The sequence below is a fragment of the Salmo trutta genome, chromosome 16 (genome assembly GCF_901001165.1).
Source record: "Salmo trutta chromosome 16, fSalTru1.1, whole genome shotgun sequence".
Lineage (NCBI taxonomy): Eukaryota > Metazoa > Chordata > Actinopteri > Salmoniformes > Salmonidae > Salmo > Salmo trutta.
Window position 1 is genome coordinate 20,223,962 of NC_042972.1, and position 22,812 is coordinate 20,246,773.

The 22,812-nt window shown below is 44.4% G+C and overlaps 2 protein-coding genes across 2 annotated transcripts in view; both read left to right on the forward strand.

The window, feature by feature from the left end:
• The window catches only part of LOC115150270 (synaptophysin-like protein 1), a 42,407-nt gene extending 31,390 nt beyond the window's left edge, over positions 1-11,017 (forward strand). The window contains exons 3-6 of the mRNA XM_029693378.1: positions 4,645-4,763; positions 5,151-5,349; positions 7,553-7,726; positions 7,920-11,017. Of these exons, the coding sequence (XP_029549238.1) occupies positions 4,645-4,763; positions 5,151-5,349; positions 7,553-7,726; positions 7,920-8,045 (618 nt within the window). The 3' untranslated portion in view covers positions 8,046-11,017. The remainder of the gene's footprint in view (positions 1-4,644; positions 4,764-5,150; positions 5,350-7,552; positions 7,727-7,919) is intronic.
• A 1,562-nt stretch (positions 11,018-12,579) lies between these two features.
• LOC115150271 (ataxin-7-like protein 2) lies at positions 12,580-22,767 on the forward strand. Its single transcript, XM_029693379.1, has 11 exons — positions 12,580-12,731; positions 13,922-13,990; positions 14,464-14,788; positions 14,998-15,181; positions 15,479-15,554; positions 15,817-15,899; positions 20,296-20,510; positions 20,597-20,777; positions 20,928-21,049; positions 21,222-22,113; positions 22,274-22,767. The coding sequence occupies exons 1-11, from the start codon at positions 12,602-12,604 to the stop codon at positions 22,289-22,291; spliced, it is 2,295 nt and encodes a 764-aa protein (XP_029549239.1). The 5' UTR covers positions 12,580-12,601; the 3' UTR covers positions 22,292-22,767.
• Positions 22,768-22,812: the final 45 nt, after the last annotated feature.

The window sequence follows — 22,812 nt, forward strand, 5'->3', positions numbered from 1 at the left end:
GACATTTCTCCAAAAAGTATGATCTTTGTACCCATATGCAGTTGCAAACCATAGTCTGGCTTTTTTTTATGGCGGTTTTGGAGCAGTGGCTTCTTCCTTGCTGAGCGGCCTTTCAGGTTATGTTGATATAGGACTAGTTTTACTATGGATATAGATACTTTTGTACTGGTTTCCTCCAGCATCTTCAAGGTCCTGTGCTGCTGTTCTGGGGTTGATTTGCACTTTTCGCGCCAAAGTACGTTCATCTCTAGGAGACAGAACGCGTCTCCTTCCTGAGTGGAATGACGGCTGCGTGGTCCCATGGTGTTTATACTTGCGTACTATTGTCTGTACAGATGAACGTGGTACCTTCAGGCGTCTGGAAATTGCTCCCAAGGATGAATCAGACTTGTGGTCTACAATTTGTTTTCTGAGGTCTTAGCTGCTTTTGGTTTTCCAATGATGTTAAGCAAAGAGGCACTGAGTTTGAAGGTAGGCCTCGAAATACATCCACAGGTACACTCCAATTGACTCAAATGATGTAAATTAGCCGATCAGAAGCTTCTAAAGCCATGACATTTTCTGTGATTTTCCGAAGCTGTTTTAAAGGCAATCAACTTAGTGTATGTAAACTTCTGACCCACTGGAATTGTGATACAGTGAAATAATCTGTCTGTAAAAATGACTTGTGTCATGCACAAAGTAGATGCCCTAACCAACTTGCCAAAACTACAGTTTCTTAACAAGAATTTTGTGGAGTGGTTGAAAAACACTTAGGTTGGAGTCATTAAAACTTGTATGTAAACTTCCGACTTCAACTGTATGTATATAGGTTCAGAAGTTTTGTGAAACAGCGCAGTTAGATATATGGCAAATAGAAACTGGATGGTCTTCAGAGATAGATGGGAGGGGTTAAGGGTAGCTGAAGGCTGGGACTAAAAACAAACAAAAGATGACTATTGTAAAATATATTGTCTGTAAAATGTATGTTGAAGCCTGTTGTCAATTAATTTACTCCAATTGGGGGGGGGGGAATAAAAATAGTGTGTACACACAAGTTTGGGGTCACTTAGAAATGTCCTTGTTTTTGAAAGAAAAGCAACAAAAAAAATTACATCAAATTGATCAGAAATACAGTGTAGACCATTGTTAATGTTGTAAATGACTATTGTAGCTGAAAATGGCCTTCAAAAAATATAGATATTTACGTAGGCATACAGAGGCCCGTTATCAGCAACCATCACTCCTGTGTTCCAATGGCACGTTGTGTTAGCTAATCCAAGTTTAGCATTTTAAAAGAGTAATTGATCATTAGAAAACCCTTTTCCAATTATGTTAGCACAGCTGAAACTGTTCTGATTAAAAAGGCCAATAAAACTGGCCTTTAGACTAGTTGAGTATCTGGAGCATCAGCATTTGTGGGTTCGATTACAGGCTCAAAATGTCCAGAAACAAAGAACTTTCTTCTGAAAGTCGTCAGTCTATTCTTGTTCTGAGAAATGAAGGTTATTCCATGCGAGAATTCTCTAACCATAATGTAAAGAGTGGGAGGCCCTGGTGCACAACGGAGCAAGAGGACAAGTACATTAGTGTCTAGTTTGAGAAACCGACACGTCACAAGTCTTCAACTGGCAGCTTCATTAAAAAGTCCCCGCAAAACACCAGTCAACTTCAACAGTGAAGAGGCAACTCCGGGATGCTGGCCTTCTAGGCCGAGTTCCTCTGTCCAGTGTCTGTTCTTTTGCCCATCTTTTAGTCTTTTATTGGTCAGTCTGAGATATGGCTTTTTCTTTGCAACTCTGCCTAGAAGGCCAGCATCCCGGAGTCGCCTCTTCACTGTTGACGTTGAGACTGGTGTTTTCACCTCAACCCAGTTGGACCGCAGAGTGAAGGAAAAGCAGCAAACAAGTCCTCAGCATATGTGGGAACTCCTTCAGGACTGTGGGAACTCCTTCAAGACTGTGGGAAAAGCATTCCAGGTTAAGCTGTTTGAGAGAATGCCAAGAGTGTGCAAAGCTGTCAATGCAAAGGGTGGCTATTTAAAGAATTTTAATTTATAAAATATAATTTGGTTTTAACACTTTGGTTACTACATGTGTTATTTCATAGTTTTGATGTCTTCGCTATTTATTCTACAAAGTGTGTAAATTGTATAAATAAAAACCCTTGACTGAGTAGGTGTCATCTTTTGACTGGTACTTATAATCATGCTCCAAGAAAATATGGAGGATTGGAAATGATGCAGACACCTTTACACTCAGCAACTGTTGTGGCATTGTTTTTTATGACCCTCTGTTTATTGCATTGGATATTTGGTATTGTTCAGAAGGCCTGAACTCTGAAGGCCTCGTGGTCTGTTTTGCACTTCTCAACTGCTATGTAAATTGTGATTTGATTGTGATCATGTGGGAACGTGCTTCAGCCGACGTGGGCACTGGACTAGGCTACTTTTAGAACAAAGGGCATTATTCTAGAAGAAGTTGGGGCGTGCTAGATGTCCCATCAATGTTTTCATTGGAGGGATCTGTTCAGTAACTCCTATTTGTTGGAACACTGCTACCACCAACTAACACAGGAACAAGTTTGTATTCAAATATACAAAAATATAAATGCAACGTGAAGTGTTTGTTTCATGATCTGAAGTAAAGAAAATTCCCTGGCATGTTCCATTCGCTCAAAGCTTATTTCTCTTTGCCAAGATGATCCATCCACCTGACAGGTGCTACATATCAAGAAGATGATTAAACAGCAAGGTCATTACACAGGTGCATTTTGTGCTGGGGACAATAAAATGCCACTCTAATATGTGCAGTTTTGTGTCACACAACAATGCCACAGATGTCTCAAGTTGAGGGAGCGTTCAGTTGGCATGCTGATTGCAGGAATGTCTGCCAGAGCTGTTGCCAGATAATTTTAAGTTAATTTCTCTACTATAAGCCGCCTCCATCGTTTTAGAAAATCTGGCAGTAGGTCCAACCGGCCTCACAACCGCAGACCACGTGTATGGCGTCATGTGGGCGAGCGGTTTGCTGATGTCAGTGTTGTGAACAAAGTGCCCCGTGGTTATGGCATGGGCAGGCAAACTACGGACAACAAACACAATTGCATTTTGTCGATGGCAATTTGAATGCATAGAGATGCCGTGACGAGATCCTGAGGCCCATTTTGTTTTAAGATGTCTGTGATCAGCAGATGCATATCTGTATTCCCAGTCATGTAAAATCCATAGATTAGGGCTTAATGAATTCATTTCATTATGAGGTCTAACTGTTTTTGTTCAGTAAACATCTAGGGGCAAAAACATCATCTTAGTCCTACATTTAAAATGGGGTGCCTTTCTATGCAGTCTATTTAAATGGAATCAGCCCACCAGACAGGTTTTCTGTAGTTCCGGATGGTGTGGTATTCCCAAGTTTTAAATTTTTTTTTTTATTACACCTAGGAGAATAAACCTTACTCAAGCATTGCTATCAGACTATACAATGATCTACAAATGACCTTACATCCCAAATAACTCCTCATTACAGACCAAGATTGGACCTGCGCCTCTCCTTTCTCAAACAGAACTCATTAAACGTGCTGCTAGTTTGTCAGACTCAGCTGTTAGGAGCCAGTCCGTGTTAATGAGTTGGCTCTCTCAGCACTCACTGAGGGAAGGAGTTTCCTGTGTGGAAAGAGGCTGGAGGGGAAGTTAATGTGGTGAAGAGTAATCATGAGAGAGAGTCAAGGTTCTAGCACAGGGAAAGTCTTAGTCTGGGAGAGAGAAGTGTAAGCCAATGATTTTGCATACGTGCATGTTTGCCATTCTTCTCCTCTCTGGCTCTGCCCTCACCCCAGTGTTCTGCCCAGAGTAGAGGAAGTGACTATCAGGGTGGCTGAGGTGAGGTCCCCAGTGTTCTGCCCAGTCAGGGTTTCAATATTTTTGGTACGAGCCACGTCTGAGGCCTCTTGGGGCCTCTTCCTGTCTGACCTGACCCCAGTAGGGCGTTCTTCTGGAGTTGGGGCTTTTCTTGCCGGGTGACCACTCCCCACCCTTATGACTTTTACACAGGACTGTTAACTGTGCTGCAGCAGGAACACTTGACCACTTAAAACCAGCTGTGTCCTACTGGTGGAACACCTCTTATTATTATAATAATATATGCCATTTAGCAGATGCTTTTATCCAAAGGGGCTTAGTCATTGTACATATCGGTGATCCCGGGAGTCAAAACCCACTATCCTGGTGTGGCACATGCCATGCTCTACCTACAGAGGACCACTTTCTGTTGGGATTTACAGAACCACAACTCAGAACAGCCCTCTGATCAGCTATAATAAAGATGAGCTAAATATAGCTGTATACAGTCTTATGTAGGCTACATGTATTATGTGTTGATTTACAATCTTAAAGGACAAATTTAACTATTTTGATAATCAGGAGTGCACAATAACTCTGGTTCCTTGGGAGAAAAACCGTTTATGAATTCTAAAGTACCTTTCCTTCCTTGTCTCCTTTATTGACCTGAAAACAAAGCCTAGACACTAGTGAAAACAGTCAGCCCACCAGGAATGAGCTTTTCTTAGCTTCCCACGTATGAGAATGATGTGAAGGCAAATGGATGAGGAGAGGAAGTAACTTAAGACCATTGAGATGCATGCTAACTCACCTCTCTCTTTGTGCAGGTGTTCACCATCTTTGCCTTCGCCACCACGGGTGGTTACTCTGGGACGACCCACATCAGTGTGAAATGTGGGGATGCGGTGCTAAAGGACATAGACATTGGGTTCGGATACCCTTTCAGGTAAAACACCTCTCGCATAGAGCTGCATATTAACAACATGTATGCTGTCATATTGTTTCTTGTTTTTTTAATTGCCAGTAACCCCCCTATTGTACAGTAAATAAGCCTATCCCTGGCACTCCCTGAAAAGCAATGCAAAACTTTTCAAGGGTTTGATGTGTAAACGGGAATTCCAAAGAGCAGTTTATTTTCACTCTCAAGCTGGTTGTAAAATGTATGCAGTCACGCATGGAAAAACCAAGAGTCTTCCCCCCCAAGATCATTTTTATTTTTTCTTTGATGGTTGCCCCTTAAATGTTTTTGCATTTATAGTTGAAATTGATTTGTACCATATGATTACAATCTAATTGAATAGTTTTTCTCTCCCACCACCCCATTACTCTCTAGGTTGCCTAGCTATGGCCCTTTAAAGGTGCCCACGTGTAACGGGAACGCCACGAATGAGATTTACCTCCAGGGCGACTACTCTTCCTCGGCTGAGTTCTACGTCTGTGTCGGTGTCTTTGGCTTCCTGTACTGCACCGCCACCCTGGTCCTATACCTGGGATACCAGCATGTGTACCGCGAGGGCCGCGGACCCACCTTAGTGAGTCTAAGATACTAGGGCAGATCCCATTTTTAGTCGTCTGTTGGGTAGATAGGCTGTTGGTCGACCAAGATTTTTTAATAAATGTTTTTGTCAAGCAGTGGCAAACATATAAAAAAAATGTTATGGCACACGAGACACCTCTCTGAGTGGACTAATCCATTACGAAGGCTTCAGGGATGGCACACAAGTATCACCAGTAGTACGTTTACCATTTCTAGTCTACAAGTTCTGTTAATGCATTCAATATATTATTATTACAGTCTTGTCATTGTAGGAGTGGACATGTTGTTTGTAGAACACACAACCTAGGTTACACTTGTGAGGGAAAAGTTGAGGTTTATTTCATTCCGTTTACGAGTGAATTTATTCATTGTCTTTTGTTTGGAAAGCTCCTGCCAATCTTGAGTAAGGACACGCACCTGATTATGAATAGAACTAGGCCTAGGCTACCTGGCCTGCGTGCAAATGTAGGCTTATAAATATGCACATTTGGGGGATCTGATACTATTTCTGATTGAGAAGCTCCACAGTGATGGCGAGTTAAGCCAAAGTATTTTTTTTTCTTCGCCTCAAAAAGAAAGTAAACTGTCTGTTTTGACATCCATTGGGAATAGTTCCTCAACGTAGCCTTTTTGAAAAATATTTCCACTTTGGATAACCACTCAGCATGAAAGGGGGAAAATGTCATGCTCTGATCCGGTGGAAATGTCATAAAGGCCTACCTGATTATTTCTTATCCATTGTGCATATAGCCTACGGCTGTGTCTGTCTGTGTGTCTGTCTGGCAGGGCACAGAATATTTTAAACAATGTTGCAGGTTTGTTAGCACGAGCTTCAGGCTAGACAGTTAATAGTTAATACAATGTTTCAAGTTCCTTGCAGACAGACCATGCATAGCTCCCGAGTGGCGCAGCGGTCTAAGGCACTGCATCTCAGTGCTAGAGGCGTCACTATAATTTTGATTAACCACATGACATTGATTTTGAGATATGAAACTGTTCCACAAAAATGTGCATATGAAAATCATAACTGACACACAGATCAGTAGAAATGGTACGATAACTTGGCACTCAATGGTAAAGGTTGCTGACCGCTGTTGTAGCCTATTACCGGCAACTTCAGGTGCATAATGGCAGAATCTGCAAAGGCCAGCAGCAGCGGGAGAAATTTTCTTCTGGTTAGTTTTTTAAAATTTTACTAGGCAAGTCGGTTAAGATCAAATTCTTATTTTACAATGACTGCCTACCCCGACCTAACCCAGACAACGCTGGGCCAATTGTGCGCTGCCCTATGGGACTCCAGATCACAACCGGTTGTGAGACAGCCTGGGATCGAACCAGGGTCTGTAGTGACGCCTCTAGCTGAAACACAAACTCAGTACCTTAGACCGCTGCGCCACTCGGCATCTCTGGCTCCCGCTTTAGTAAATTGTCTTAATTTTTAATTGCAGTGCTTGACGCATCAGGCAAAGTGGCCTACATATAGTTGATTTTATTCAAACATAGGGTGGGGTTTATGTTAGTTACCGTCTAGTGTAACATAACTGGAGAACTATTTGTATAACCTGGTCTACCAGCCTGTGTACTGCCAGATAAGTGTCAACCAGTTGTTGTGAGGCTGTTTGTAGGGTTTTTTGAGAAGCAACCCATTAACTGGCAGACCAATAATGGTGTGTGTACTGTACAGAGTAAGCATGTGCAGCTGATATAGTGATTGTAATGTTAGCATATCTAAAACAACATACTTACATTTCCAGACTTAAACACCATCTCTCAGCTAGATGCCGAAAAATTGTTTCATGCATTTGCTTAATCTAGGCTAGTTCTCTAAAGCATAACAGTTGTGGAACAGCTTGCTCTCAGGTAAGAGGGGCAGATAACATTGAGGTTTTTAAATCACTTTTAAAAACCCACCTTTTTAGTTGGACTTTTAATAAGGGAGTTTGATACATCCTAGGTTTTGGTTTTAATGTGAAGTATTTTGTGATTTTAAATAAATGTTGATTTAACAATGTAACCTTTTGTCTCTGGCTGATGGGTTAGGTTCATGTTTTAAGCCTGGTACGGCTCTAACAGCTGAGACGACAGGTTAAGTTGTGAGCCTAATCGTTTTCAAAAGAGATTCATGATTTAAAAGCTGTGTTCTTCCGTCCTCTTCAACATGGTCCTATAGTGACAACCCTCCCCTGTGTTTTTCTCAGGACCTGTTGGTGACTGCTGCTTTTGCCTTCCTGTGGCTGGTGTCCTCCTCTGCCTGGGGGAAGGGCCTGACTGATGTGAAGTGGGCCACCAACCCAAACCACCTGGTTGAGACCTGTCAGCCCCTGTGCTCACCTGGAAACTTCCCCTCCATGGGAAAACTTAATGCCTCTGTGGTGAGGAATTTGATTTAGTAATACATTTTATTGAGGAATTTATAGCCATTTCTCAATGTGATTTACAGGTATGTACAAGTCAAGCGTGAATGACAGGGCTACAGGTATTGTCACTTAATATAGCATTTGTAATTCCTTTCTGTTTGTATCCTGTGTTTTTTTGTCTTTGTTTCACACTTTCCTCCTCGTCCAGATTTTCGGATTTCTGAACCTCATCCTGTGGACCGGTAACTGTTGGTTCATCTTTAAGGAGACTCCCTTCCACAAGGACCCCAACCCACCAGCCACCATGGAGGAGGGCGTAGTCCCCAACTCTTAATTACGTAGAGCCCAAGCCAATCGCCAAGGTGCTTTGGACCCACACTGTTTCTTGTTTAACCCTATTAAGAAGGAAACTAAAACGTGAAGCAAAATTGTGCTTTTTAATCACCCTTACCACAGAGGCCCCTTTTCAATGATGGGCATTAAGCTCAAGCTTCAGGGAAAGTAGTCGGGCTGTGTTTATACAGACAGCCCAATTCACACACAAAAAAAATCTCATTAATTGGTATTTTGACCAATCAGATCAGCTCTGAAAAAGATCTAATGTGATTGGCCTTTTGGCCAAATAAAAATAAAATAATTGGTGTGCCTGTGTAAACACAGCCTAAGTTGCCCAACTCTAACCCTCCAACACAGCTACCCCTGGATGTTGTTTTTATACTCTGCATAGTCAGTTAATGTGAATGATTTGCTAGCTGCAGTCAACACTACCCCAATTTACAGGTGTAAACCCTGAAAACTGAGTGACCGCAACTGTTTTTATTTATTTTTTACTGTTTATTTTTAAACATTCTAAAAAAAGTGCCTTGAGTTAACTGTACATAACATCTATTCAGTTACAGTGAACGTGGCTTGAGTTGAACACTTTGAAAGGAATCTGGGTATCTGTGATTTTCAAAATGTCTGATTTTGGTCGCTTCCTCCAGAGCACATACCTTTCAAACGCATAGGCCAAGTACAAAATGTCCCAACAGGGCTCACACACACTACTGTAGCTGAACTGTGATTCATATCCTAGTAATGCTGCGTTGACGTCACAGGTGGCCGGTGGTACCTTAATTAGGGAGGACAGGCTCTTAGTAATGGCTGGAACTGTATCGAGCACAACAAACATGGTTTCCACGTGTTTGATTCCATTCACTCCTTTTCCGGCCATTTATTATCAGCCGTCCTCCGCTCAGCAGCCTCCTGTGGTTGAAAGACACTAATTGTCTGAGCGTCAGTCCCCTCGTTTACCATGAATCTAATAAAGGAGATGAAATCCACTGCTCTGTTGCTGTTCAGGCCTAAATTTGGTCCTCTAAATAAAAATAAACAATTTTAACTACTGTCATTTCAATAATTCCAATATTCCACTACTACATGTTTTGAAACAGACTTTGATACATGGATGTTGCATTTCTGTCATGTTCTGAAAGCCTACTGCTTTGGTGCACTAAACTCGTAATAATCGCTCCTGATGTTCAATGCGTCCCTCTTTGAAATTTATATATATTTTTTGCCTTAGTTTTGTTATTCAAAATTATTTTGTCACATACTTCATAAACAACCAGTGTGGGCTAACTGTGAAATGCTTACTTGTGGATGAATATATGAACAGTGCCTTGGTTATTTATACCAACTATAGCAGTAACACAAACTAATATTGACTACATTCAATTTGAGGACACATTCCTAGTAACTGCTGTCAATATTTTAGTTATTCAAACTGTCAGTGCCTATATTTCACCGCAATGCTGGTTGGTGTATTGTTTACTCAATGAAGCCTAACTTTTTTTAAAGTCTTAGGTAAAGTTGTGACATTGAAACAATTAAAACACTAAGTTCCCTCGGTATTTGACTTCTCAATGTTTGAACTAGAGCTGGGACGATAAAACGGAAAATGATCGACACCGACCACTTATTGCAGGCATTTTGCTGATAACATTCATTACCATAAGTAGCCTATACTAGAGAAATGTAAAGTTTAAAATGAAATAAGTTCACTAATATGGGTGATTTGTTATAGCTGTCAATTGACCCATAAACAAGCTTAGTAGTAGTTTAAAGGGTAATTTTTAAACTTGTTATAAAAATGTAGTTCTATTTATTATTTCATCAATTCAGGCAGTTTATCGCGATATGGATTTTTGTCTGACGCTCAGCTCTAGTTTGAGCAGCAAAAGGCAACTTTTGAAATATGTCATATTTTTATTTTTTTACTACATTTAATTGGTAAATTTACAATAAGCCCTTTCATGGCTTCTGTGTGTTTAGAAAATATCTATAACTTGTGCAACTTCTCTCCCTGAGTAAGTTTTATGCCTTCATGGTTGTAATTGAGTTTTTTCTGTTTTGTCACACCACTGGGCAAGCTACAGACTATCATCGAAGAGATGCCATGTAACACACATGGCAACATGTAGGTGCCAAAATGAATGAATCCTTCGGTATTTCTTGAATCTTGTTGCTTGTTTTTTATTTTCTCACTCATTTACATTTTTAATTTAGCCAATGATTGCATTTGATGGGTGTGTGGAGTTGACCTACGTCTGTCCCGCTCCTATGAAGTGAATGGAACTTATTGATTTAGTCTTTTTTGTTGTTGCTTTGCACTAATTATTTTGTAATTAATGTGATTTTGACATCCTGTTCCTTATGAGTGTTGGGATTTGAGGGATATGCAGACATTGCCATCCACACAGCTGGTTGTACAGCCTTGGCCTCTGTAGTGATTTACAAAGGGAAGGCTTGAGTCAGTCATGAAAGTACACTGATCTTTTAGATTATTTGTGCCATTTTTAATTTGAATAGAAATAATCTAGCTATTTAGGATATAAATCAGGCTTGTAGGCCTTTATCTGATGGGATTTCTAAAATGTGACTTGTTTGTACAAAAGAAACACGTCTATACATCCTCAGTATTGACAATGCCTTAAAGGATGAGAGCTGCAACAACTGCTGTACAGATGTTTGTTCACTCTGCTGACTAATGTTACCAGTTAATTAAGACTACAGTTAATGTTGTAGCCACAAGATGGTACTATTGTATTTCTTATAACTAAGGCTGCAAAGTAATTGTAACAATGCTTTTTGGGGGGGCACAAGGTGGTAGTACTGTTTCCTGCATATGACTAGAAGGCACAATGCCATGCTCAGTCCCAACCATAAACCCTTTTGTATGTACATATAAACTAAGTAAGAAGTTGTGTAAGTGTATGAGGTAGGTTGACCAGCGAAATAAAGTTCTGAACCGGTTGGAACCAGAAATGAACTGTATCGTTCCTTTTTAAACCTCTGAAATATTTTTTTTACATTTAGCTTAACATTTTAAACTACTTCACCAATCAGTGCAGATTTTTTTATTTTTTTTATTTATTTATTTCACTTTTATTTAACCAGGTAGGCAAGTTGAGAACAAGTTCTCATTTACAATGGCGACCTGGCCAAGATAAAGCAAAGCAGTTCGACAACATACAACAACACAGAGTTACACATGGAGTAAAACAACATACAATCAATGATGCAGTAGAAAAAAATAAGACTATATACAATGTGAGCAAATGATGTGAGATAAGGGAGGTAAAGGCAAAAAAATGCCATGGTGGCAAAGTAAATAAAGTATAGCAAGAAAAACACTGGAATGGTAGATTTGTAGTTTGAAGAAAGTTAAAATATAAATAATATGGTGCAAAGGAGCAAAATAAATAAATACAGTAGTGCTGGGTATCTCATTATGACATGCATTATCTGATTTAGGCCCATAGAATTATACCTACAGAGGAGCGGCTTCTGTGATGGAACTTTGAATGTCGTCCAACTTGAGTTGGCTTAAAGGGAAATGATCATTTCAGCTTCATATCTCCAGCACCACCCCCAACAACATGTGTAAAAAAAATAATTAAAAAAATGTAAAGTATGTTTTGTCAAAGATGACATCAGCCAATTAGGTAATGCCTACTCATAATTGGTTAAGATCACAATGTACACTGGTGTCATTGGAAACACTGATCTTCCTTTATTAAAAATAAAATACATCTGGATCGGAGCTAGCTCACAAGCATCTGCATGGATTGCAGAAGCATATTTAAAATGACACGTCTTACCTTTTTAAACTTAAATTAAATGTGCAACGTGATAACTATAATATTCTTAACTAGCGTTGAATCTAATTTAAAACAAACTATCCCTAATTTCTGATTCACGCTTGTAATTTCAGTAGGCTATAGTAGACTATGCTTTGGAGGGGCAGGTAGCCTGCAACGCTGGCAAACATTTTCAGCTGGCAGGCAGACACTGGAATAAGTTTGAGTGACAGGGGAGGGCTTTGCGTTTTTTTTATTGTACTGGGGGAAAAAAATGCCTGAAATGTGAAATAACGTTATGAACCAGTTTCCATGCTTTTAAAATAACGGCTCTGTTCAGTATAGACGTTGCATGCCTCAACCAATGGTTGCACGCCAGGTTATTGACTGTACCGTCGGGCACCAGATTGCTAAAACGTGGTTAGCTGAGAAACTAGAAGCAATGTCTGGTCATTTTATGGCATTGAACTGTGCATAACAGACCAAAACCAGCAGACTGTGGCCCTCAAGGACTGGAGTTGTGCATGGACCCAGTCTGGGCTGGCCACCCGACCTTTGTATGTTTCAGTTTCAAGTTTACTACTGAAGCACAACAGAGCTTGAAATAGCAAGGCCTTCCCATCTTTTCCATAGCATCCATAAACACTCAAGAGAGTCAAGTGACCTCCACTCGACAGGCTACATGAGGGCGTTTCATGAATGCGCACGCAGGTACTTCCCATCCCTGTCGTGAACGCGGAATATGACGTAAGTCACTTGCCGCGCAGTGATGATGGCGGTGCGTGAACGCGCAGTAAAAGTAATGGCTGCTCTGGAACGGCGGGTGCCTAGTCTCGATGATTTCGTGGGCGAAAGCTGGAGCGCCTGGGCCGAGAGAGCCAGTGTGACTGCGTCGGAAGGTAAGGGAGCACTTTGACATTGGTATTGTTAGATATCAAACCGATGGTCATTCTGTTGAGGGTTATTTTCGAGGAAACGGGCGGCAGCCTTAACCATGTTACCCAAACAAAGACCCGGCTGGGTCCTAGCGCTGGGAGGCTAACGTGTTGCTCTCTCCCAGGTCCTAGCGCATACGGCGTCTTCCCATAAAATAAGTGGTAATCGTTTCTATTTGATCCTCGTTATGTCGTTTTATTGTACACATACAGACCATGGCAACCATTTGACAATATTCTCTCATTACAACGGCACACACCCAAATAGAACTATGGCCCTACAGCGGAATGCGTCTTGTATTAGTTGTAGCGATGGTTGGGCGAGCAACTTCTTGCCATGGAAAGCTAGCTAGCCGTATTAGCAATGAAGCTAAGCTAATGCTTCTAGCAGGATGACAGACACCGGTGACGAAGGAGGAGTCTGATGCTGTTGCCACCATGTAACATTTAGGTAATCTATCTTTTTTATTTCAGGGCGTATTTTGAGTTATCGATTGATGGAATGGTGATGTAAACCTAATAAAACAACAGTTTTTGGAAATACTGTGTATTCGAGGCACAATTCATTTTTTTAGTTGCCAGGCGAGATCCGTGTCTTCAAAGCTCCAAGTGTGTGTGTGTGTGTGTGTGTGTGTGTGAATGAACATAATTTCATCAGTGCACACGTGTATTAGGTCAAATATCACGTTCGTAGCCTAAATCAAGCAACAGAGGTTCCAAATTCGTCATACAAAATGAAGTAACCTATCCGGCTTTCTTAAATTAACGTCCACACTGAAAGTGAATACCCATATATACATCTGTATGGAACCTGTACCTGCTGCTTATCTCTGATCTGTGTGCCAGTTGTGAGACCAGAGGTCCAGGTTCTGCTCCTGACTTCCTGTCTAGTCAACACAGACAAGGGGATGACTCTTAATAGTGTCTTTCCCTCATCTCCTCTTCCCTTATCCACTGATGTTGAAGAACTGGACTGGCACAGGTGTTTGTTTTCCATGTTGTTTTCACTTGATCTGCCTTTCAGATCATTGTAGATCAAAGAAAGTTGTAATGGAGGAACCACCTCTTGACTATTGAGAGGCACTCAAAGGTTACTTCACTAGCCTTGCATGTGTATCCTGTATGTACACCTCAGTCACAGTCTCTGTTTTCAGGCACCGATGGAGATGACTGCAGCAAGAATGGGAAGAAAGCAGCCGAGGCAATGTCTCTTAGGAAGGAAGGTAAGTATTTTTTGGGACGCTTGTAAGATTACATCCTTCATACTTAGGTTTAGATTTGCCTCTAACGTTACTAATCCGGGCACCTTAGCTAGCCACAGCCGTACATGCCTCTGCAGCACAAAGTGTGTGTTTGTGTGTCCCAAACAATGTGTGTGTGTCTTTCCAGATTTGTTTCCTCTTCCTTTCGTGCTCGTGGGTGTCTTGTCTTCAGAGATGAATTTGGGGTTGGGGGTCACGGGGGCTGCTGTTCTCTGTACCCAGGTGCCCTCTGGCAACCAGCCTGGCAGTCTGCAGCAGCAGATGTCTGACAGACGCTGCCTCGTGTGTGTGTGTGTGTGTGTGTGTGTGTGTGTTTGTCTCCCTGCTTTTGTTCCTGTGTTTCACAGAGAGGGAGACACTGTGTGTTTGTATCTATACATACTTTCTCTGTGATTTCTCACCACCTGTTCCTCCTCTCGCTCCCCACCCACCAGACATGTCCATCTTCGGCCACTACCCAGGCCAAGATGACTTCTACTTGGTGGTGTGTAGCCACTGTGGCCAGGTGGTCAAGCCCCAGGCCTTTGAGAAGCATTGTGAGAGGAGACACGGCTCCCTGAGCAAACTGTACGCCCCCCTCCGCTCCCCCCCTCCAGCACCCCAGCAGTGCCCCCGCCATAGCCACTCCCCATCCTCCGCCCACGCAACGTCATCCTGGGAAGGGAGGAGGCAAGGGACTGGGGCACCAAGAGCAGCCCCCCCATCCCCATCCACACCCCCACAGTTCAGACACACCAAGCCCCCCAAGGAAGGAGTATGGTAAGAGGGAAGGGCTAGATGGATCAAGGGTGGGGGTTGAGTAAGAGGGGGGATTGGAGGATGGGGGTGATCTCTCTATTTTCCATGGTGAAAACCATCTTATTGTATCCATAACCATCTGTGAGATTTATTTTTTAAATGTATTCTGATTATTAATTTCCGTGTTTAAACATCTGACCATGTTCTCACTCTCTCTCTTGTCCCTTCAGCCACTCCCACCTGGATAAGAGCCCCCACAGCAGCCATTCTGAATCAGCTGTGTTCAAGCAGCCTCCACCCCTGGAGCCTCCCCTGAGCTCCCCACCTCCCTCCCTCAGAGACCCACCCTGGCCCCATGGAGGAACCCCGCCCGGCCGGCCCTCCACCACCCCCCCGCCCGGCCGGCCCTCCACCGCTCGTCCCTCCACCACCCCACCGCCCGGTCGGCCCTCCACCACCCCACTGCCCGGCCGGCCCTCCACTGCTCGTCCCCCCACCACCCCACCGCCCGGTCGGCCCTCCACCACCCCCCCGCCCGGCCGGCCCTCCACTGCCCGGCCCTCCACCACCCCACCGCCCGGTCGGCCCTCCACCACCCCCCCGCCCGGCCGGCCCTCCACTGCCCGGCCCACCACCACCCCACCGCCCGGTCGGCCCTCCACCACCAACCCGGCCGGCCGGCCCTCCACCAGTGAGAGGTCACACACCCAGAGGAAGGAGGCCATAACGGTCCCTACCCTCCCTGGCCATCTCCGTGGACCAAGACCTTACAACAAAGTGGCCTCCAGTGAGTCTTTCTTTCCTTTAACTGTAATTCATGCAGGTTTGGGTCACTGAGATGAAATGTGTTTTTTTTTTTTTAGAGAGAGACAGGCCTCCCCTCTGAACCTGTTTGTTGGTCAAGAGTCTCTTCAATAGATAGATTAATGTTCAAATATAGTGACATCTTACCAGACTAGTGATCAAAGAGGAAAGGACTATTGTGTAGACTATTGATTCACAGCCGATTGATTGCTATTAAGACACTCTTCTCTTCCTGTCATCTCCAGGGAGAGAGTGTGATCTAGACAAGCACTGCGGAGTACTGGACTCCGAGAGGAAGAAAGTCTGCACTCGTCTCCTAACTTGCAATGTAAGTTCACACTCATCCTCTCATGTAAGCTCTCATCCTCCCCTATCTCGTCTCCTCTTCTTGTCCTAGCGATGACGTCACAGCACCAATTTTGCCCCCTCTCCCGCAGCCCCCCCCCCCACCACCTTGTACACCATGGCTGTGACACACTCGTTTGTGGCAGAATTCAGTGGGAAAAGTCTCAATGCTATCAAAACCATAGAAATCTTCAGTGTCAAAACTCCCCAAAGGCAGCCTGAAAAGTAGCGGAATTTGTCACTAGCCTCTTTTACCAGTAAAAGTTGCTGGAGGGGTCTGAAAACACGTTAAATGTAGTGACTACATTGGCAACACTGGGGGTGAAAGTTAGTCTGTCCGAGAAGAGTACTGGTAGAAGAAATGGTGCCATACTGGTTGAACATGAGCCTGTCACAACAATTACCACTGTTGACTGTTACACTATTATTTATCATTACCACATGTCAACCGCAGGAAACATTTGCAAACGTGTGGAATGCGCTCCAAAATGTGAGGTGGTTCGACGATAACAGTAACATTTTGCGAAGGCAGAGACCCATGACCGAGATGCGTGCGGACAGTGGATGCATCAGTTCACGTTATAAGTGTAGACCAAATGTCAATGTCATTCCTTACACTTCTTAGTGTTTTGTTACAGATGTCTCTTTACATTCATCAAATGGCAGGTGCACTGTATGGCTGCGGAAATTATTTTCGGGTGGACGAACGTGCGTAGGGAGCCTTTTGAAGTGATTGTTTGGCAGTCAGATTAAAACATTGCTGGTTATGTTAATGCCACATTAAAAGGTATTACATGTTCAACAACAATTCTTTACCGTAATTTCCGGACTATTAAGCGCACCTGAATTCAAAAAAAAATATATATATATTATTTTGAAACAAATAAACTTTACACAGGCTTTAACGAAACACGGCTTGTAACAAAAATAAATAGGCTTTAACGAAACACGGCTTGTAACAAAAAATAAAAAATTTGCAGTAAGCTTTAGTTGTCTTTTTGCACTGAGTTAATTCCTCACGCTGCCATTTCCGTCTTATCATCGACTCATTAAGACCAAGCTCCCGTGCAGCAGCTCTATTTCCTTTTCCAACAGCCAGATCAATCGCCTTCAACTTGAAAGCTGCATCATATGCATTTCTCCGTGTCTTTGCCATGATGAGGGTGACAAAATGACTACTGTAATCAGAATGATGGGAAGTTTGAGAGCGCTCGATTTAATCTAAACAGTAAACAAAAAAGTTGTTTGACCTTAACCCGTTCGGCAATTTCATTGGTTTAATGAAAGCTTAATGTCGCAAAAAACTGAGCACGTCACAGAATGTGTTTTTTTGGAAGAAAAAAAATTGAAAGCGGGAAAAATCCATATATTAGCCACATCATTGTTTAAGCCGCGAGGTTCAAAGCGTGGGAAAAAAGTTGCGGCTTATAGTCCGGAATTTACGGTACTATTAGGCCCACAGAGATCCTATTAAATGAATAATGTAATTCTAGGTTTAGGCCAGCCAAAAAATCGCATAGGAGGTACCATGCCGGTTAGAAATGAAATCTACTTCATCCCCTGGTTACAACTGATGAGTGTATGTTTGAATAACTTATCTGGCTCCTCCATTGGAAGTCTCACTGGCAATTCCTTTCCAAAAGACAGTTAGCAGTGGTGGAAAAAGTACCCAATTGTCGTACCTGAGTAAAAGTAAAGATAATTTAATATAAAATGACTCAAGTAAAAGTGGGAGTCACCCAGTAAAATACTACTTGAGTAAAAGTCTTAAAGTATTTGGTTTTGAATATACTTAAGTATCAAAAGTAAAAGTATAAATAATTTAAAATTCCTTATATTAAGCAAACTAGACGGCACAATTTTCATGTTTTTTTTTATTTACGGATAGCTAGGGGCACACTCCCAACACTCAGACAATTTACACATTTGTGTTTAATGAGTCCGCCAGATCAGAGGCAGTAGAGATGACCAGGGATGTTCTCTTGATAAGTGTGTGAATTGTACTTTTGAGTGTCAAGGAAAATGTATGTAGTAGAAAGTACACATTTTTTTTCTTTAGGATTGTAGTAAGGTAAAAGTTATCAAATATAAAAATTGTAAAGTAAAATACAGACACCCAAAAAAACGACTTAAGTAGTACTTTAAAGTATTTTTACTTAAGTGCTTTACACCACTGGAGAGTAATAACTTAGCACTTTATTTTTTATCTGTGATGATTCGGCACATTTAGAAAAGGGGAACTATCAGACACAGATAAGAGACATATCTAGGTTATTGTTACTATCCTATAATAATAGGAGGAGCTCCAATGATAATGGTCCCCTTCAAAACTAGTACCCCATAGATAACAGTAATTACTTCCATTTATGATGTCACATCGGGCATGGATTTCATACAGACACTTTTAAACAAAAAATGGATGACGTTACTAGTAGGCCTAATTGTGGAGTGCCCCTTTTGGATTATGAGGGTGACTAATTTCTCTCCATTTTACTTTCTCTTTGTCTTCCTCTCACCTGTCTCCTGTTGTCTACAATTCAGCTATTTGTTGCTATAGCAGCATAATACACTGCGTCTAAATATCTTGTTGCTTCGTGATTGTGGTGTTGCCTTAGTATTGAAAAATGTGCCATATAAGGGAAGGGGTATTTTGTGTAGGGCATTGAGGACATTGTGGAATTGAATATGACCCCTAGTCCTAGAGCCCTGGTGTAGTTAGTGTTAGAGAAACGACCTCCTTTCCTTATTAAAATCACTGATCTGACATGACTAGGAAGGTGACTGCAAAGTAGTAGAAACCTTACTTTCACCCATCCTGCTATGTTAGGTCAGTGATTACTTCAAGTTCAGATTAGGCTTTTGTCAAAGTACTCACATGGCCACTGTCTAGAGTTGGGAGCACAGGAAGGGTGTGTGTGTGGCGCAGGCTGCTGGTTTGTCTAAAAGAGGAACCAGCCGTGTTGCTCAGTGCAAAGAGGGGTCACGTGTAGGCAGGAGCAGAGAACCCCATGTACAGGAAATGGAAAGAGAAAGGAAAGGACCTGAGAAAACAGCTTCTCTCCCTCGTTCAGACGGCCTCGCTCCTCGTTCAGACGGCCTCGCTCCTCGTTCAGACGGCCTCGCTCCTCGTTCAGACGGCCTCGCTCCTCGTTCAGACGGCCTCGTTCAGACGGCCTCGCTCCTCGTTCAGACGGCCTCGTTCAGACGGCCTCGCTCCTCGTTCAGACGGCCTCGTTCAGACGGCCTCGCTCCTCGTTCAGGCGGCCTCGCTCAGGCGGCCTCGCTCAGGCGGCCTCGCTCCTCGCTCAGGCGGTCTCACTCAGGCGGCCTCGCTCCTCGCTCAGGCGGCCTCGCTCCTCGCTCAGGCGGCCTCGCTCAGGCGGCCTCGCTCCTCGCTCAGGCGGGCTCACTCGCTCAGGCGGCCTCGCTCCTCGCTCAGGCGGCCTCGCTCCTCGCTCAGGCGGCCTCGCTCAGGCGGCCTCGCTCAGGCGGTCTCGCCCCTCGCTCAGGCGGCCTCGCTCCTCGCTCAGGCGGCCTCGCTCAGGCGGTCTCGCCCCTCACTCAGGCGGCCTCGCTCAGACGGCCTCGCTCCTCGTTCAGGCGGTCTCGCTCCTCGTGCAGGCGGCCTCGCTCCTCGTGCAGGCGGCCTCGCTCCTCGTTCAGGCGGCCTCGCTCCTCGTTCAGACGGCCTCGTTCAGACGGCCTCGCTCCTCGTTCAGGCGGCCACACTATCTTTCTTCATCTCTTTACCAAGACTATTTGATACAGCAGTCTATTGCCATCAGCTGTTATACCTACATGTTGTTGATGAAATGTTGCCTCTTTTTAAATGCTTTCTACAGACTCTCATGATGGTTTAGGCTCTAGTTTCCTGTCTGCTTGGAAGTACCAAAGCCAGGTCTTCTGATGCTTGTTTCCTTGAAATCATCTCTTTCCTGATAGTTTGTCACTCCCCTCATCCCCAACCCTTGTGCTGCTCTGAACAGATTGTCTCAGGCGTATGTTATGTGATTCAGGTCATCTCTAGCAGCACAGTTAAATGGTAATGAATCCCACCATGTCTCAGACCCATCTGTGCCTCAGAATGTGTTGATGAGAGAACAGATTTACCATTATCCTAAAATTTGTGAACTAGATTCAAACCAATCAGTCATTTCAGACCATCGGGGGTTCCTAGGACTTGGCTGTCATGTGGGCTGGGCGCTATAGTTTTCATTTCAAAAACAGAAGGGAGTTTGGACAGCATCACCCATTTATTCACCGCACTAGAAGCACAGGCAGAATGTGTCCAAGCACCTTTTGTGTAAGAAATACATTTTAGAAACAAAACAATGATGTGTAGTTTGTCTCCCTCGTCTGTTTCTTTCTCTTCTCCTTAGATTCACTCTATTCACCAGCGGCGGAAGGTTTCTGGTCGGAGTAAAAACTTTGACCAGCTGGTGACCGAGCTGAAGACGGGTGTCCGGATCCGTGAGCGGGGGGCTCAGACCCAGGAGGGGAGTGGCTCAGGCTGGTCCCCCAGCCCAGAGGCCCACAGGGACCCCCTAGCACCCCCCCACTGCAGGAGGCCCCTCACCAGCAACCCTGCCTTCAGGTGGGGGACTAATGTTATCAGCTGTGGTCAAATCATAGTAAAGGTCTTGTGGTAGATGTGGACAAAATATGAATGTGTGTGTTCAGTCGGTCCAGGGCTTCTTCGGAGAGTGCTCCAGAGGAGGAAAAACCTCGTCAGGAGGAGGGTAGCACCCAAGCCCCATCACCCCTCACCCATGGGTGCATTTCCAGCGACGAGAGCGAGGGAGAGGGGCCTGAGGAACCAATCGAATACCCCTCGTCCTCTTGGCACCCTAAACCAGCCGCGGTAAGATAACAGGATGTCAACAACTACTCCTAGTATTATTACTGCAGTATGTTGACCTTTTGACAGCTGTAGAACGCAGGGATGTTGCCAACACTGACCGTGGTATCACTCCCCTAATTCCCAGTGCTCGGTCTCCTCTCCTCTACCTAGGGGTGTTCGTTTGGCAGTCATGTGATGGGTCATGGTGTGTACACCTTTGACCGGCGGCTCCACCACCTTCGGTCGGCGCTCAATGCCATGGTGGAGCAGCACATCAGCGCACACCTCTGGAAGTAAGATTTCTTTCAATGTGTGTCCTGTGGGAGCTGTATACGAGGTCTACTGGTGTAACAGTTTGGCATAACAGCTACATAGTGCTCTTTTCCTGATTGTTTCCTCTCTGGACAAAGTATTGAATTGTAGTTTTCTGTCTGGATCTAATACAGATATATTTTCTCTCTGCAGGAAAATACCTCAAGCATCAGACCTCCAGTCCCAAAGTCCCTCTGCGAAGAGCATCTCTTCCTCTCCCTCCTCATCCTTCTCTTCCCCTCTACATTCTAAAGTCAGGACAGGAAGCCACAGAACCACCCCGTCCCTCAGGCCTTCCTCCTCTTCCTCCCACGGACCAGGGAGGGAGACACGCCTACAAATCACCTCCCACTCCACAGCCATTAACCAATCAGAAAATTCCAGTGGCAGTGGCAGCCATATTGTAGCCCCTGCACCCCCTCCTGTCCACCAGGCAGGTCCAGGGCGGCCGCCAGGTCCCGGGAGGCCCAAGAACCCGGTGGGGCGACCCAGCAAGCAGCAACTGAGACTCAGAGAGGAGGAGGAGGAGGAGGAGGAGGCGGCGGCAGCAGCAGCAGCACTCCGTAAACGTGAAGCCACATCACAGGAGGGTGAGCACTCCGGCCCAGACAGGAACTCTATCATCCTACAGGACCGGGGTCGGCCCCCAACCAGTTCTTCTAAGACCGCCCCGCCCACCCCTCACAGCCAGACCAATGGCACCCTCTCCCCCAGCAGCAAACCCCGCCCCCAGCCATCCCCCTCGGAGCCCCATTCACCAGCATCTGCCTGGTTGTTTAAACGGACACACCCGCCCTCTGGACACACTTCATCCCCACCCGATCCTCACTTCCGCAGGGGGGACTCAGGACTGCACGGGAGGGGGGCGACGGGGTACGAGCACAGGGGTCTGGGGAAGAAACGCAAGGGGGGCAGCAGTGAACCCTCTCCCCCCTCCAAACCGCACCGCCTGCCCTCCTCCCCTCACTCCAATTTCTACCCCTGGAAGGACAGTAAGGGGGGAACACTGCCTGGTGGGGTGGAGAAGAAAATGGGCACACAGAAGGTGGGTTGAGGCAGTTGTTATAAGTAATATGTTGCAATTTACGATTATATAAGGAATATGTTATCTACATATAGTACAAATTAAATTGTATGTCATGTTATCCTAGTTTGTGTGACTATAAAGCAGCCATTTGACTGTCGTCTTCCTGCTCTCTCCACAGCCAAAACTGCACCATTAAGAGTGCCTGCCTTACAAGCTACTGAGGGAGTCAGCCCTGCCTGTGCTGTCAGACATCATGCCTCAGACTGTGGCTACAGGACTCAAGAGATGTGTGTGAGTGTGACTTGATATTCAAGCCAATGTTTGTGTGTGTGCAGGTGTGTATGTCTTTTGACTCCTATATGAGTGTACAGGTAGGTGTGTGTGTGTGTGTGTGTGTGTGTGTGTGTGTGTGTGTGTGTGTGTGTGTGTGTGTGTGTGTGTGTGTGAGAGCATGAGCGAGAGTGCTTACGACCAATAAAGTATGAGTTATGTGTTCAGTTCCTGAGTCGGATGTGGGTGTGTGTGAGTTTGCTGTTGTCTGTGAGTGTGTGCAGGACAAAGGGGACGTGAATTTCTGTGTATGAATTTAGAAATACCTCAAGACCTTCTGGTTATGCTGCTAAATAAATACGTTGGTTTATAAAAATGGATTAAAAATATCCTTTACACTTGCTTGAAGTTGTGGCCATTCCTTGATTATGAGGCTGGTATATGAGG